This window comes from Engystomops pustulosus, chromosome 2 (assembly GCF_040894005.1).
Source record: "Engystomops pustulosus chromosome 2, aEngPut4.maternal, whole genome shotgun sequence".
NCBI classification, from domain to species: domain Eukaryota; kingdom Metazoa; phylum Chordata; class Amphibia; order Anura; family Leptodactylidae; genus Engystomops; species Engystomops pustulosus.
In genome coordinates this window covers 211817388-211835583 of record NC_092412.1, presented here as the reverse complement: position 1 = coordinate 211835583, position 18196 = coordinate 211817388, and the positions used below count along the sequence as shown (strand labels likewise).

Below are 18196 nucleotides of genomic sequence, written 5' to 3'. Positions count from 1 at the left end.
CAGGTAAACACCTAAAACAATACAATAATTCTCCATGTGATGTGGATGTCTGATCCAACTGATTTTGATGGCCCATCCTTAGGAGGATTAAAGCAAATCCACCATAAAGAATCAATCTTACTCATAGATCCAGGCAGTGTGACTGTAGTAATCGTATATCGATTTATCATTGCCTCCTTCCTTCTAACACTACAATTAAGCTAATGAGCCTAAAGGGTTCCTGGGAGTGTTACCAATGCCCAACCGTGCTGCAGCTTCACAGGCTGTTTCACTGTATCACCCTTCTTCTCTGCTCCTGTAACACTTTCCCCTCACACAGTGGGAGGGGGAAGCGCTCATTGCACACTGTAACAACCTGTGAAGCTGCACCATGGTGGGGCTCTGCTACCTTCTTATAATGCTCATTAGCATAATTTTCAAAGTAGATTGTAGAAGAAAGGCAGCCATAGATAACAAATAAGAAGATTACCACTGTCCCAATGCCTGGATCTATGAATAAGTGTCCCTGGTTTATCATGATGATTTATTTGATGGTAGATTTCCTTTAATTGTACATGTACTATAGCCTATGGCAGGTTCTTATAGTGGAATTCTGTGCTAGGCAGTACCACGCATAGAATTCATCCCGGCCGTAGACTTTTGTCCGCTTAGAATTGTTCCTGTGGAGTTATAATTTACCTCTTCGACTTTGATCAGGGGCTTTGGAGGAGCCTTTGTTTCGCTTGCTGCATGTACATGAAGAGCGACAAAACTCAGGCTTGTCGGAACGGTCACAAATTTCACTGCCTGATAAAGAAAGATTGATCAGTACATGTAGGATTCACACATGACAACATGGCACCAGCAAAGAAAAACTGTAATATAAAATAAAATATGTGTGCAAGTATAATCAGACACATACTAATAAAAGTGTGTAGGGCAAGGTTTCTGAGAAAAAAAAACTATTAGAGAAATAAAGGAAACAGTTGGGGAGTTTTTTTTACTACTAAAACTTCCTGTTTGTGAACTATTTTGCAACCAGCCTCTCCCCTTCAGAACTAGCTGACTGGTAAAAATCCTGCAATGTGTCTATTAAAGGCAATCTGTCAGCAGGTTTATCCATCCACAACAACTTGGGGAAAAAAGCTGACAAATTCCCTTTAAAGTAGGCGAAGATGTCATCAAACTACTAAAGTTTATCCATTGCATGTAAAAAACAAACAAACATAAGAATATCTAGGGTATCCTTACTTTATACATGGTGGCAGACTATTCCCTAATCCCTTCCTGTAACTTGTAGATATGAATGTAATGGATTACAACATTTTATAAGAATATATAACAATAACTTGTATCTTTGAAGATATCTATTTCTTTGAAGAAAAAAAAAAGTCCCAAAACTGGGCAAAACAAGAATTAGAGGAAATCTACCATCAAAATTAAGTGTGTATAAAATCATAGATCCAGGTAATGTGACTGTGGTAATCTTCTTATATTTGTTATCAATGGCCTCCTTCCTTCTAAAATCAATTTTTAAAATTATGATAATGATCCCAAAGGATTCTTGGGGGCGTTACCATAGCTCCTCCATGATGCAGCTGCACAGTCTGTTACACTGTGCAGGAGCACTTACCCAAGATGATCCTGCACAGTGCTGAGGGAGCAAGGTGAGACATGCTCCTGCACAGTGTAACAGCCTGTGAAGCTATATCACTGAGGGGCTCTGGTAACACCTACCAGAGCCCTTCTGGCTCTTTAACAGAATTCAAAAAGTAGATTTTATGGAAAGAATCCATTGATAACAAATAGAAGGTTACCACAGTCACAGTGCCTGGATCTATGAGTAAATGTCCTTAGTTGCTTAAATATGATGGTAGATTTCCTTTAAAAACCCCTGATCCTGGGGTAAAATGTTACAGTAGCCCCTGTCACTGCTTGTTCATATTCAGGTGTGACATCATTTTAGTGCACGTACTACAGCAGAAGTTGGAAGCAGTGAAATCACCGATAAGCAACTGTATACAGAAGCTGGTGACGGGAGCTGCGGCACTGAACTTATTCCCTTGAGAGGAGCGAGTTAAGAGAGTTGTCCCCCATCTGCACAGACAATACCTTTAAATCTGGTTAATTTATAGGAGAAGAGTGAAGAATTCAGGCAACACCTTTTTAACGCTGAGTATATTTGATGGTGAGCTTTTGAGAATACTAGTTCTTTTCGTCAGACATGATGTTATGCTATGTTATATTTTCACATGATCTGTTGCCCTCTGGTTTGTCAGATGTTTTTATCACACACAGAAATACAAGTACAATCATATTATGAGTAACAAAAGCTTTTACTGACAGTTAGAATGAGTTACTGCAGTCAATATTAGCAGTGTTGACCCTTCTTCTTCAGGACCTCTACAATTCTCCCTGGCAGCTCTCAATCAACTTCTGGACCAAATCCTGACTGATAGCCGTCCATTCTTGCACAATCACTGCTTGCATTTTGTCACAATTTGTTGGTTTTTGTTTGTCCACCCGTCTTTTGATGATTGACCACAAGTTCTCAATGAGATTAAGATCTGGGGAGTTTCCAGGCCATGGACCCAAAATCTCTATATTTTGTTCCCTGAGCCATTTAGTTATCACCTTTGCTTTATGGCAAGGTGCTTCATCATGCTGGGAAAGGCATTGTTGATCACCAAACTGCTCTTGCAGGACATTCTGCTACCATTCTTTATTCATAGATGTGTTTTTCGTCAAGACTGTGAGAGAGCCGATTCCCTTGGCTGAGAAGCCACCCCACACATGAATGGTTGCAGGATGCTTTACAGTTGGCATGAGACAAGACTGATGGTATCACTCACCTTGTCTTCTCCGAACAAGCTGTTTCCCAGATGTTCCAAACAATTGGAAAGAGGATTCATCAGAGAAAATGACTTTACCCCAGTCCTCAGCAGTCCACTCCCTGTACCTTTTGCAGAATATCAGTCTGTCCCTGATGTTTTTTCTGAAGAGAAGTGGCTTCTTTGCTGCCCTCCTTGACACCAGGCCTTGCTCCAAGACTCTCCGCCTCACAGTGCGTGCAGATGCACTCACACCTGCCTGCTGCCATTCCTGAGCAAGCTCTGCACTGCTGGTAGCCCGATCCTGAAGCTGAAACACTTTTAAGAGATGGTCCTGGCGCTTTCTGGTCCTTCTTGGGTGCCCTGGAGCCTTTTTGGCGACAATGGATCCTCTCTCCTTGAATTCCTTGATGATGTGATAGATTGATGACTGAGGTGCAATCTTTCTAGCTGCGATACTCTTCCCTGTTAGGCCAGTTTTGTGCAGTGCAATGATGACTGCACGTGTTTCTTTAGAGATAACCATGGTTAACAGAAGAGAAACAATGATGCCAAGCACCAGTCCTCTCTGGAGAAATATGCAACCACTGGGAGAGCTTTCCTTTCATTTTTAATATCAGATTGGTGCAAGTTCATGCGCTGACGGAGTCTCTGGCCTGTTTCCCCAACATAAAGGCCTGTGGTTAGACACTGTTGACACATAATAAGGTAGACCACATTAGAGGACCTGCAGGAAAAGGTCCCCTTGATCTGATGTACCTGCTGTGATTGAGGTACAGGTACCTGGTCACCTGTGCGAATGTGCTGGCACATTTTACATCTGCTTTGCAGGCAGGGTGAGGTACCATTTTCTGATGGGGGTCTCATAGCACTTCGGATAACAAGTTGTTTCAGGTTGGGTGGTTGCCGGAAGGACAGGAGAGGAGGGACTGGAAATATTTCTTTTAGTCTTGTATCTTTATGCAGAATCGGTTGGAGTTCCTTGGCAATGTGACGTAGGATCTCCAGTTGTGGGCTGTAAGTGACTACTAGGGGCACTCTGGCCTCCTGTTGGGTCTTCTCATATGTGAGTAAATGGTCTCCATTAATGGAAACTGCTTTTCTTATTTGGTTATCAGTCACTTTTGGTCTGTAGCCCAACTGGAGAAATTGAGACCTGAGCTCCAGGAGGTGTTTTTCCAGGTCTTTCTTGTCTAAACAGATAGTTGTAGCGTATGGCCTGGCTGTATATGATGGATTGTCTGGAATTTTTGGGGTGGAAGCTGTTATTTCTCAGGTAGGCCTTTCTCTCTGTTGGTTTATGGAATATTGTTGTGGTTGAGCAGCTGTTTTTAATCTGTATGGTGGTATCCATAAAGTGTCTCCTTGTCTGAATAGATTCCGATTGATGGTGGGGTGAAAGTTGCTGTAGCCCTCATGGAGCTGAAGCATAGCCTCCTCACCTGCAGTCCAGATGATGAGATTGCCGTCCTGTATTTATCAATCTGTTTTAAATTGTTTAGTATCCTCTGATGATCACTGTTAGTGTGTATAAAACGCTGTGAATTTTCTGTTTCGTGCATAACATCATGTCAGAGAACTAGTATTCTCAATAGCTCACCATCAAATATACTCAGCCTCAAAAAGGCACAAATACAAATCTACACTACAAGCTAATTTATAGGGTCAGAATTCCCACACAAAGCTCTAATAACATACAACATGGCTTCATTTGGCTGGAATTAAAGGTATAGACAATCGTATTCAAGTCTCTTCAGCAGGACTTCTGATATACTCATGGAAAGAGTCATATTTCACCCATTATGCTACATAAAAAAATGATTCAAGGCCTTGGCAGTGACTGTAATGAATTCACCAAGTATGTCTGCGGGCTCAGGCCAGTGTGTGGGAGTTCTTGGCATCAGAGCAAAACACAGCAGTGAATGAAGTTCTTCTTTATGCATGGTTTGTGGCATAACAAAATGATGGCCGCCGACCAACACAAATGGTTCCTATTTCCAGCACTGTATCTACACTGGGACATGTCTGCTAGCGCTAGTAAGTTTTTTATTATTGCAATGTATAATTTCTTTTCTATTCTAGTCTTCTTTGATGATCCACAGAAATTTGGTGGATCATATGGACCACTTTGACTGCTACATGAACACCAAGGTTACTTACAATTCTGATCAAGAAGCTTAAAAATATTGGACTTTCCTTAAAGTGCAGTTCCGATATTTTTTTCCCCAAAAATCAATATTATCATGATTACCAATGTGCAGCAGATTCTTTGCTATCCTCCTCAGTTTAGCCTGGCTATGAAGTATCTGTATCCCCTGGCTGTGCTGTTTTTTGCTGTTTAGAGATAAGACCAGGGGCTGCTGCTACCTTCTCATACAGGAGGGAGGAGGGGGAGGTAATGTAACAGCTCTCTGTGTGTAGCAGTATGTTCAGTGCTGTAGATGCAGAAGTCTCCTACACAGAATAATGAGGTAGGAGATCTCCCCTGTTCGCCCATCCATCCCAGTCTGTGATTCTGCAGAACTTTCTCTGCACCTCAAGCTGTGTCATACACTCCTCTGCAGTTCCCTCCCCATACAAGGCATCATGGGAACTGTGAGCAGCCTAAATTTGACTCAGCTTCAGGGCAGATACATAAAGAGCTCAGTCTCCACCCACTTCACTGCTTCCGAGAAAGATTTTTGGACAAACTTTTTCTGAAGAGAAAATGCCATAAATCTGGAAAGAAAAGGGCCAGCAGCACAACATGGCAATTGCTAAGTTTGTTTTAAAAGGAGGAATTAATTGACAATTTGGGGAAAATCATTATAATATTGAAGTTTCGCTTTAAGGGTGCGTTCACATATTCGGTTTTTATATGTAGTTTTTGAAGCCAAAAGCAAGTGTGTATTATAATGGGTGGGAACATATCATCGAGAGGATTTACTCCTCCTCTTTTTTTAAATCCTCTCCACATCAAAAAACATATTTAACACCTGTTGTCAGTCTCTTTTGGCCCTTCATCTACAGTGTTCAGTGCTTGATGCACATAGCTCCATGTAGTGGCCGTGTCAGGATACTGCAGCTCATATCCTTTTCAAGTAAGTATAGGGCATCAATATCAACTTTGCCGTAAACCCCTTACCGGGGAGGTCTCTACGGGTTCTCATTACAGTTGAAGAAGAATGTAAAGGAAACCAAATGTGAATTTTATTTTCACATAGACTTAAACAGATCTTCCATTATGCATTTGTGAAAAAGATCGAGGTCTGCTATGCTATTTTTCTCAGCCATTAATAACAGAATGTGTAAGGGAACCTGGCAAACGTGGGTGCAAAAATAGCCTTAAGGTGGTGGCACACGTGGCGTTTTGAACCCATTTTTAGGCCGTTTTTAAGCAGTCCTTTAAGGCAAACACAATGGGGCTTATTTACCAAGGGTCAGCGGATCGCAATTCCTTCGGACTTCCTGACATTTTCAGGATTTGTGCCGCTGTGACAGGGATTTAGCAAGAGATTGTGTTGCACGCGATCAGATTATGGCGCAGCAGCGGTGGCTTTCATGCGACAGATATCAGGGGACGGGCCGTCAGACGAACCGACTGATTTGGACTGAGCGCGGGATTTAACATTCAATTTGTGTCGCAAGACAATGCACTTACATACACCAGGAAGAAGAAGGTGAACTCTGGCGGAGCTTTCGGGGATCGCGCAGGACGGGTAAGTAAATGTGCCCCAGTGTCTATTTAAGTGCACAGGACATGGCCGCAGTACTGGAACACAATTGTTTTCGTTTCATTTTTATCAGAGATGTCTAGCAGAAACAAGAGTGTGGTTTACAGCAGATGCCTGGCTTCTGCGCAGCTCAAGCCAGAAAACATCACGTGCCTTGTGTGCAGCTGACAATGTGTTTGTAATCTCTGGCCACCCTCCAGTCATCAGGCACAACACTTTTTTCTTTTTTTTTTAAAGTGCAAAATGACAAAATGATGGGACTGACTGTATAATACATGGGGGCTGGCTGTATCCTACATGGGGGCTGGCTGTATCCTACATGGGGGCTGGCTGTATCCTACATGGGGGCTGGCTGTATCCTACATGGGGGCTGGCTGTATCCTACATGGGATCTGGCTGTATCCTACATGGGGGCTGGCTGTATACTACATGGGGGCTGGCTGTATACTACATGGGGGCAGGCTGGCTGTATACTACAAGGGGGCTGGCTGTATCCTACATGGGGGCTGGCTGTATCCTACATGGGGGCTGGCTGTATACTACATGGGGGCTGGCTGTATACTACATGGGGGCTGGCTGTATACTACATGGGGGCTGGCTGTATACTACATGGAGGCTGGCTGGCTGTATACTACATGGGGTCTGGCTGTATACTACATGGGGCTGGCTGTATACTACATGGGGGCTGGTTGGCTGTATACTACATGGGGGCTGGTTGGCTGTATACTACATGGGGGCTGGTTGGCTGTATACTACATGGGGGCTGGTTGGCTGTATACTACATGGGGGCTGGTTGGCTGTATACTACATGGGGGCTGGTTGGCTGTATACTACATGGGGGCTGGTTTGCTGTATACTACATGGGGGCTGGTTGGCTGTATACTACATGGGGGCTGGTTGGCTGTATACTACATGGGGGCTGGTTGGCTGTATACTACATGGGGGCTGGTTGGCTGTATACTACATGGGGGCTGGTTGGCTGTATACTACATGGGGGCTGGTTGGCTGTATACTACATGGGGGCTGGTTGGCTGTATACTACATGGGGGCTGGTTGGCTGTATACTACATGGGGGCTGGTTGGCTGTATACTACATGGGGGCTGGTTGGCTGTATACTACATGGGGGCTGGTTGGCTGTATACTACATGGGGGCTGGTTGGCTGCATACTACATGGGGGCTGGTTGGCTGCATACTACATGGGGGCTGGTTGGCTGCATACTACATGGGGGCTGGTTGGCTGTATACTACATGGGGGCTGGTTGGCTGTATACTACATGGGGGCTGGTTGGCTGTATACTACATGGGGGCTGGTTGGCTGTATAATACATGGGGGCTGGCTGTATCCTACATGGGGGCTGGCTGTATCCTACATGGGGGCTGGCTGTATCCTACATGGGGGCTGGCTGTATCCTACATGGGGGCTGGCTGTATCCTACATGGGATCTGGCTGTATACTACATGGGGGCTGGCTGTATACTACATGGGGGCTGGCTGTATACTACATGGGGGCAGGCTGGCTGTATACTACAAGGGGGCTGGCTGTATCCTACATGGGGGCTGGCTGTATCCTACATGGGGGCTGGCTGTATACTACATGGGGGCTGGCTGTATACTACATGGGGGCTGGCTGTATACTACATGGGGGCTGGCTGTATACTACATGGAGGCTGGCTGGCTGTATACTACATGGGGTCTGGCTGTATACTACATGGGGGCTGGTTGGCTGTATACTACATGGGGGCTGGTTGGCTGTATACTACATGGGGGCTGGTTGGCTGTATACTACATGGGGGCTGGTTGGCTGTATACTACATGGGGGCTGGTTGGCTGTATACTACATGGGGGCTGGTTGGCTGTATACTACATGGGGGCTGGTTGGCTGTATACTACATGGGGGCTGGTTGGCTGTATACTACATGGGGGCTGGTTGGCTGTATACTACATGGGGGCTGGTTGGCTGTATACTACATGGGGGCTGGTTGGCTGTATACTACATGGGGGCTGGTTGGCTGTATACTACATGGGGGCTGGTTGGCTGTATACTACATGGGGGCTGGTTGGCTGTATACTACATGGGGGCTGGTTGGCTGTATACTACATGGGGGCTGGTTGGCTGTATACTACATGGGGGCTGGTTGGCTGTATACTACATGGGGGCTGGTTGGCTGTATACTACATGGGGGCTGGTTGGCTGTATACTACATGGGGGCTGGTTGGCTGTATACTACATGGGGGCTGGTTGGCTGTATACTACATGGGGGCTGGTTGGCTGTATACTACATGGGGGCTGGTTGGCTGTATACTACATGGGGGCTGGTTGGCTGTATACTACATGGGGGCTGGTTGGCTGTATACTACATGGGGGCTGGTTGGCTGCATACTACATGGGGGCTGGTTGGCTGCATACTACATGGGGGCTGGTTGGCTGTATACTACATGGGGGCTGGTTGGCTGTATACTACATGGGGGCTGGTTGGCTGTATACTACATGGGGGCTGGTTGGCTGTATACTACATGGGGGCTGGTTGGCTGTATACTACATGGGGGATGGTTGGCTGTATACTACATGGGGGCTGGTTGGCTGTATACTACATGGGGGCTGGTTGGCTGTATACTACATGGGGGCTGGTTGGCTGTATACTACATGGGGGCCGGTTGGCTGTATACTACATGGGGGCTGGTTGGCTGCATACTACATGGGGGCTGGTTGGCTGTATACTACATGGGGGCTGGTTGGCTGTATACTACACCCTCGGCTTATACTCGAGTCAATAGGTTTTCCCAGTTTTTGGTGGTAAAATTAGGGGTCTTGGCTTATACTCGGGTCGGCTTATACTCGAATATATACAGTATATTTTTTATTCTGTCATCTACAAAATGGGGTGATTTTAAGTCACCTCTTCTATTCTTTATACAAATTTTTTTCTTCATGCACGGAATCCCATTCATCACACTGTGGTCGGTTTGTGAAATAGGACACTATTGGTCTGTGATCCATAGCCTGGTCAAGGATATAGGTAACACCATGTCACAGAGTTGTGATTCTTAGTGCACGGCTAGGAGATTTCATTACGGCGGTGGAGTACTCCTCCGAATTCACTAAGTGGCCACAGTCTCATAATAAATTCAGCATGCAGTACAACGGCAGGGGGATTATGACAGGCTTCACAAATTCCTACCAATGTACCTCAAAGGAAAGATACCATCTAAATCAAGAATGAATAAACCAGGGACACTTAGTCATAGATCCAGGTAGTGTGACTGCAGTAATCTTCTTATATTTGTTATCCATGTCCTCCTTCCTTCTAAAATCAACTTTTAAAATTATGCTAAAGAGCCAGAAGGGTTCTTGGGGGCGTGACCCCGCCTTGCTGCAACTACACAGGCTGGTGCACTGTGGCAGAGCACTTTGCCCTTGTGAGATAATAGTGGGCAGAGGGATGGGGAAGTGCTGAGGGAGCAGGGGGAGACAACGTAACACCCTCAGCCCTTGTGGCTTTTTAGCACAGTTATAAAAAGTTGATTTTAGAAAGAAGGAGCCCATCAATTAAAAATATAAGACAATAAGCACAGTCATGGTGTCTGAATCTATGAGTAAGTGTCCCTGGTTTAGCGTGATCGATTTTGATGGTAGATTTACTTTAAAAAAGGACAAGTTCACATGTTGCATTTCAATTGCATTTAGAAACACAATGAGGAGGAGCTTTGCTGATCACATATGAGTTTCCACTAAAACGCATGTGATCGCTAACAAGCACCAGATGTTTCTTGTCTACATGCCAAACACGTGGTGCACGTTCCTGATTGCTTACATTTTAGTGGAAACTCTTTAGTGGTGATGTCACACGTGGCGGTTTTTGGTCGGTTTTTAAGCATGCGTTTTCAGTCCGTTTAAAAAACGCATGCGTTTTGAGACGCAACCTTTTTTACCATGAGTTTGGCTGCTTTGAACCTATTTATCTCAATAGATAAACAGGTTCAAGGCAGCCAAACGCATGGTAAACAGTAAAAAAAGAGACCAAAAATGCAGAAACGTGACATGTGAACGCTGCCTTAGTATTGAAGTGCATGAAGTTGTCCAGTGTTTTTCTAGTGCTCTGTTTTCTCTACACATGTTATTAGGCCAGATGTCTTCTTGTGGATTTGGCACTATGGTATGTTTGCCTGAGATAGGGATATTAGATTAGAAGCAATGCCGGAGACAAGGAAGGAGCAACGTCAGTAAATATATATTGTGCACAGCTCTCCAAATAATAGATACGCCACACGCTCTCCAAACCCGGGCACAGCGCCTCGTCTGACCGCTTCATGTTTACCTACAGATAGACAGCTCACATCAAAACACTAACCCTATTCACAAGCCTGAATATATCAGAATACACAGGACCGTCAGTAAGCAGGAAATTCACATAAAGCATTATTTTCCTTTACAAGCTTCCTGAAAGAGATGGGATCAGCCTTAAGATTAGGAGGATTTCCTATGTGCATCCGGCAAAATTCAAAGGCTGCCGCAGTTTACGTAATAGCTGGAGCGATGCATAAGAAATGATGCCCGGCTCTGTCCCGATACATAACAGGACTCCTATTAATAGAGCACAATCACTTCAAGTGGAGTCAATGAAAACAGGATGCGGTTCGGGTCATCTATGACTGTAAATAAGACTCTGTGCCTCATTAGTCTCCGTTCACATTGTATTGGGAATACACCTTTGCTGGATGAGAAATCTCCCAGTGTATTAGCTGGATGCACTCACACAATAATCCTGGCTGCCATCAGAATTTTATGTACAGGGGAATACAGAAACAACAACATTGTATCCAAAATCTGATGTATATTGAGGTACACCCTTGTCTTGTCTGACATGCATCCAAAAAGCGAAATGAACAGACCCTTTCTGTAATGAGATCTGACCTGCAGTACCCATAAGCAACCAGTACACCCACTGTGGTTCTGGATCTGAATGTGGGGGCTGTTTTACCCTCACAATCATATATCCATCACTTAACCTGAGAACAGATTTGCAAAAGAATATTCATGGAAACTCCCTTTAAAGGGACCAATTACCATATTTTTTGGACTAAAGGTGTACAAAAAAATCCTTCGATTTTCTCAGAAATCAAAGGTGCGCCTTAGGGTGATGCCACACACGGCGTTTTGAACCCGTTTTTGGTCCGTTTCTAAGCAGTGCGTTAAAAAACGTTTTTTGAAAACGCATCTGTTTTTGACAGGTTTTACTAATTATCTTAATTAACTGGTCAAAAACAGATGCGTTTTCAGAAAAGGGCGACTCTGTCTGCAGATCTCTTGGCACAAGCACACAGAGAGACCAGGGGTCTATACAAACATAACAGTGTCACCATCCCCTACAGCAGTGGTTCTCAACCTGTGGTTCGCGACCCCGGTGGGGGTCGAACGACCAAAACACAGGGGTCACCTAAAGCCATGGGAGCCACGATTTTATTGTATTTTTTGGCACGAATACAATATTCTTGTACATGGTTTGGGGTCACCGCAACATGAGGAACTGTATTGTGGGGTCACAGCATTAGAAAGGTTGAGAACCACTGCACTACAGAATAGTACAGCTCTATGCTAAGAACAGACAATATCACCTACAATATGTCTCTTATGCTACAAGTGTTACAACAGCAAAAATACAGGTGAATAAATAACATCATACTGTACATTTCTAATAAAGTACTATACCGCCCCCTGGTGTCTGCAGATGTGTACAACAGAAGACAAAAAGGCTCATAAACATTACATGAACTCTATCACCCGCTTCTACCAGTACAAACCCGAGACAGGGTATGAAACATGCTTTCACACCTTTTTTGTCACCTGTTTACCTATGAAAATTTTTGTTTTTGTAATGTGTGTAAGTGTGGGGGTCAGGATATTAGGTAATTTACCCATATCAAGCTATTAAATGTACTGCACCACTTTTTTGATATGTGCCTTTTACATCATTTCATCATTTGCTACCATTCCTGTCCATAAAATGGGCATAATTTTTGTTTACATATTAAAACATAATAAAACACTGAAAGCTGCCAAAACAGAGTCCACAAGAAAATAGCGCAAATGTGGTTTTTCCCCTCAATTTTACTGCGTGTGGAATTTTTTTTCCAGCTTCCCAGTACATTACAGTAGGAAGTACAATTATAAAGTTGACACAGCCCCATTAATGGAGTCATGGCAAAAACCTTTTTATTATACATGAAATTCTTAAAAATTTGTAATAAAACAAACATAAACAAAATTATGTTGGTTGTATCAACCAATGTTTCCACAATAACTGTTGGAGAAGAGATGTTATTGAATACAGTCTTATGTGTTATTGAAACGTGTTGTATTATCAACAGTGGAGCAGGCACTACTACTGGAACGATGAGATATAACCAGGACTGTGAGTAATACTACACCATACAAACACCTTGTGGTTACTGACTGTCCTGGATATACTATTTTTTGCTATTTCTATTCGATGTACGGTACTTCTTGTCTGAATAAGGGTGATAACATAGTATTATCCGCAAACACATCTCATTACTTAGAATACACCTGTTGGACTGTGGATTATCAACACGTTTCTGCATTACCCAACAAGACTGCACTTAATAACATCTCTTCTCCAACAGTTATTGTGGCAAAATTTTGCATGATATAGCCGTAGTTTTCAGACTATAAGACGCTTCTTACTATAGGACGCACCCCACATTTAGGCTTCCAAAGAAAAATATAATGAAAAAAGAAATATATTTACACCAATTAAAATATCCCTGTTGGTCACACTAAAGCACAGCACACACAGCTTTGCATCATCCAAACAGTTACACACACACAGCTCTGCATCATCCAAACAGTTACACACACAGCACTGGATCATCCATACAGTTACACACACAGCTCTGCATCATCCATACAGCTACACACACCTCTGCATCATCCATACAGTTACACACACACACCTCTGCATCATCCATACAGTTACGCACACACCTCTGCATCATCCATACAGTTACACACACACCTCTGCATCATCCATACAGTTACGCACACACCTCTGCATCATCCATACAGTTACGCACACACCTCTGCATCATCCATACAGTTACACACACACCTCTGCATCATCCATACAGTTACACACACAGCTCTGCATCATCCATACAGTTACACACACACACCTCTGCATCATCCATACAGTTACGCACACACCTCTGCATCATCCATACAGTTACGCACACACCTCTGCATCATCCATACAGTTACACACACACCTCTGCATCATCCATACAGTTACACACACAGCTCTGCATCATCCATACAGTTACACACACAGCACTGGATCATCCATACAGTTACACACACAGCTCTGCATCATCCATACAGTTACACACACAGCTCTGCATCATCCATACAGTTACACACACAGCTCTGCATCATCCATACAGTTACACACATAGCTCTGCATTGTCCATACAGTTACACACACAGCTCTGCATCATCCATCCAGATACACACACAGCTCTGCATCATCCATCCAGATACACACACAGCTCTGCATCATCCATAGAGTTACAAGCACAGCTCTGCATCATCCATACAGTTACACACACAGCTCTGCATCATCCATACAGTTACGCACACACCTCTGCATCATCCATGCAGATACACATACAGCTCAGCATCATCCATACAGTTACACACACAGCTCTGCATCATCCATCCAGATACACACACAGCTCTGCATCATCCATAAAGTTACAAGCACAGCTCTGCATCATCCATAAAGTTACACACACACCTCTGCATCATCCATCCAGATACACACACAGCTCTGCATCATCCATCCAGATACACACACAGCTCTGCATCATCCATACAGTTACACACACAGCACTGCATCATCCATACAGTTACACACACAGCACTGCATCATCCATACAGTTACACACACAGCTCTGCATCATCCATACAGTTACACACACAGCTCTGCATCATCCATACAGTTACACACACAGCTCTGCATTATCCATACAGTTACACACACAGCTCTGCATCATCCATACAGTTACACACACAGCTCTGCATCATCCATCCGATACACACACAGCTCTGCATCATCCATCCAGTTACACACACAGCTCTGCATCATCCATACAGTTAAAGGACAGCTATGCATCATCCATACAGTTACACACACCTCTGCATCATCCATACAGTTACACGCACAGCTCAGCATCATCAATACAGTTACACACACAGCTCTGCATCATCCATACAGTTACGCACACACCTCTGCATCATCCATACAGTTACGCACACACCTCTGCATCATCCATACAGTTACGCACACACCTCTGCATCATCCATACAGTTACGCACACACCTCTGCATCATCCATACAGTTACGCACACACCTCTGCATCATCCATACAGTTACACACACACCTCTGCATCATCCATCCAGATACACATACAGCTCAGCATCATCCATACAGTTACACACACAGCTCTGCATCATTCATACAGTTACACACACAGCTCTGCATCATCCATCCAGATACACACACAGCTCTGCATCATCCATCCAGATACACACACAGCTCTGCATCATCCATCCAGATACACACACAGCTCTGCATCATCCATACAGTTACAAGCACAGCTCTGCATCATCCATAAAGTTACACACACACACCTCTGCATCATCCATACAGTTACGCACACACCTCTGCATCATCCATACAGTTACGCACACACCTCTGCATCATCCATACAGTTACACACACACCCTGCATCATCCATCCAGATACACATACAGCTCAGCATCATCCATACAGTTACACACACACCTCTGCATCATACATACAGTTACACGCACAGCTCTGCATCATCCATACAGTTACACGCACAGCTCTGCATCATTCATACAGATACACACACAGCTGAGCTATACACACAGAACCCCCCGCTCTTCCCACTTTCCCCCCTTCCCATATTCCCTTCTTCCCCTTCTTCTTAGGGTGATGTGCAAACGCAGACAAAGCCGCGCCCCCCGGCCCGATCGCATCGGCGTTTCTATGGAAATGCCTGTGATCGGGAACGAGCCACCGGTGTTTTGCATTAAATTAACGCAAAACACCGGCGGCTCATTCCCGATCGCAGACGTTTCCATAGAAACGCAGATGCGATCGGGCCGCGGCTTTGTCTGCGTTTGCAAGCGCAGACAAAGCGCCACGTCTGACATCACCCTTACCTTGTCCCAGCGCAGCATGTCCCTATTCTCAGCAGTATGTGGTGATGTAAGAAGCATGTGATCTGTCACATGATGCTGAGATCACCGCAGGTCCTGTTGGACACCCGGGAGAGGGAGAGCAGCTCTATATCAGGGCATCATCCGATCTCCGTTACAGCTGTCAGGAGGGTCTGGCAGTGCCGGATCCTCCTGATCTTCGGTCTATAAGACGCAGACACTTTTTAGCAAGATTTTTTCTTGCTAAAAAGTGTGTCTTAGGCTACATTCACACACATGTATGGGGGACGTATATACGGGCGACGTATATACGACCGATATACGTCCCCCATACACTTCTATGGACTCACGGCCCTGTACGGGAGCGGTATGGTGCAGCACACGTGCGGCACCGTACCACTCCGTAGCCCGGGAAAAGATAGGACATGTCCTATCTTTTCCCGTGGTACAGCGCCGTGCGCTGTATGTTCCTATGGAGAGGGGCGGGGGTGAGCAGCGCTTATCCCCTGCTCCTCTCCGCAGCGCCGATGTACGGTGCTACGGTACGGCGGGCATACATCGTGTGAATGTAGCCTTATAGTTCAAAAAATACGGTAAGTATAGGTCGATACAACCAACATCATTTGTTTATGTTTGTTTTATTGCACTTTTTTAAAGAATTTTCTGTATAATAAAAAGGTTGTTTTTGCCATGACTCCATAACTGGGGCTGTGTCATCTTTATAGACCATTTAAATTTTCAACCAGTAGATACCCTAGTACAATGGGGTAAATTTATTAAGGCTGTATCTCCGTTTTATGGCTGCTGGTGATAAGCGGTGCCAGGAATAGATGTAGTATGTGGTGATAAGCGGTGCCAGGGATAGATGTAGTATGTGGTGATAAGCGGTGCCAGGGATAGATGTAGTATGTAGTGATAAGCGGTGCCAGGGATAGATGTAGTATGTAGTGATAAGCGGTGCCAGGGATAGATGTAGTATGTAGTGATAAGCGGTGCCAGGGATAGATGTACTATGTGGTGGTAAGCGGTGCCAGGGATAAATGTAGTATGTAGTGATAAGCGGTGCCAGGGATAAATGTAGTATGTAGTGATAAGCGGTGCCAGGGATAGATGTAGTATGTAGTGATAAGCGGTGCCAGGGATAGATGTAGTATGTGGTGATAAGCGGTGCCAGGGATAAATGTAGTATGTGGTGATAAGCGGTGCCAGGGATAGATGTAGTATGTGGTGATAAGCGGTGCCAGGGATAGATGTAGTATGTAGTGATAAGCGGTGCCAGGGATAGATGTAGTATGTAGTGATAAGCGGTGCCAGGGATAGATGTAGTATGTAGTGATAAGCGGTGCCAGGGATAGATGTAGTATGTGGCGATAAGCGGTGCCAGGGATAGATGTAGTATGTGGCGATAAGCGGTGCCAGGGATAGATGTAGTATTTGGCGATAAGCGGTGCCAGGGATAGATGTAGTATGTGGCGATAAACGGTGCCAGGGATAGATGTAGTATTTGGCGATAAGCGGTGCCAGGGATAGATGTAGTATGTGGCGATAAACGGTGCCAGGGATAGATGTAGTATGTGGCGATAAGCAGTGACAGGGATAGATGTGGTATGTGGTGATAAGCGGTGCCAGGGATAAATGTAGGATGTGGTGATAAGCGATGTCAGGGATAGATGTGGTGATAAGCGGTGCCAGTGATTGATGTAGTATGTGGTGATAAGCGGTGCCAGGGATAGATGTAGTATGTGGCGATCAGCAGTGGCAGGGATAGATGTAGTATGTGGTGATCAGCGGTGCCAGGGTAGATGTAGTATGTGGTGATAAGCGGTGCCAGGGATAGATGTAGTATGTGGTGATAAGCAGTGCCAGGGATAGATGTGGTATGTGGTGATAAGCAGTGCCAGGGATAGATGTGGGATGTGGCGATAAGCGGTGCCAGGGATAGATGTAGTATGTGGCGATAAGCAGTGCCAGGGATAGATGTAGTATGTGGTGATAAGCAGTGACAGGGATAGATGTAGTATGTGGTGATAAGCGGTGCCAGGGAGATGTAGTATGTGGTGATATGCGGTGCCAGGGATAGATGTAGTATGTGGTGATAAGCGGTGCCAGGGATAGATGTAGTATGTGGCGATCAGCAGTGGCAGGGATAGATGTAGTATGTGGTGATCAGCGGTGCCAGGGTAGATGTAGTATGTGGTGATCAGCGGTGCCAGGGTAGATGTAGTATGTGTTGATAAGCGGTGCCAGGGATAGATGTAGTATGTGGTGATAAGCAGTGCCAGGGATAGATGTGGTATGTGGTGATAAGCAGTGCCAGGGATAGATGTGGTATGTGGCGATAAGCGGTGCCAGGGATAGATGTAGTATGTGGCGATAAGCAGTGCCAGGGATAGATGTAGTATGTGGTG

The 18196-nt window shown here is 44.9% G+C and overlaps 1 protein-coding gene across 2 annotated transcripts in view; it reads right to left on the bottom strand.

The window, feature by feature from the left end:
- Window positions 1-18196, bottom strand: part of APOO (apolipoprotein O) — a 42861-nt gene that overhangs the window by 24078 nt on the left and 587 nt on the right. For both annotated transcript variants that reach the window (XM_072138009.1, XM_072138010.1), the window contains exon 2: window positions 679-786. In XM_072138009.1, the coding sequence (XP_071994110.1) occupies window positions 679-786 (108 nt within the window). The remainder of the gene's footprint in view (window positions 1-678; window positions 787-18196) is intronic.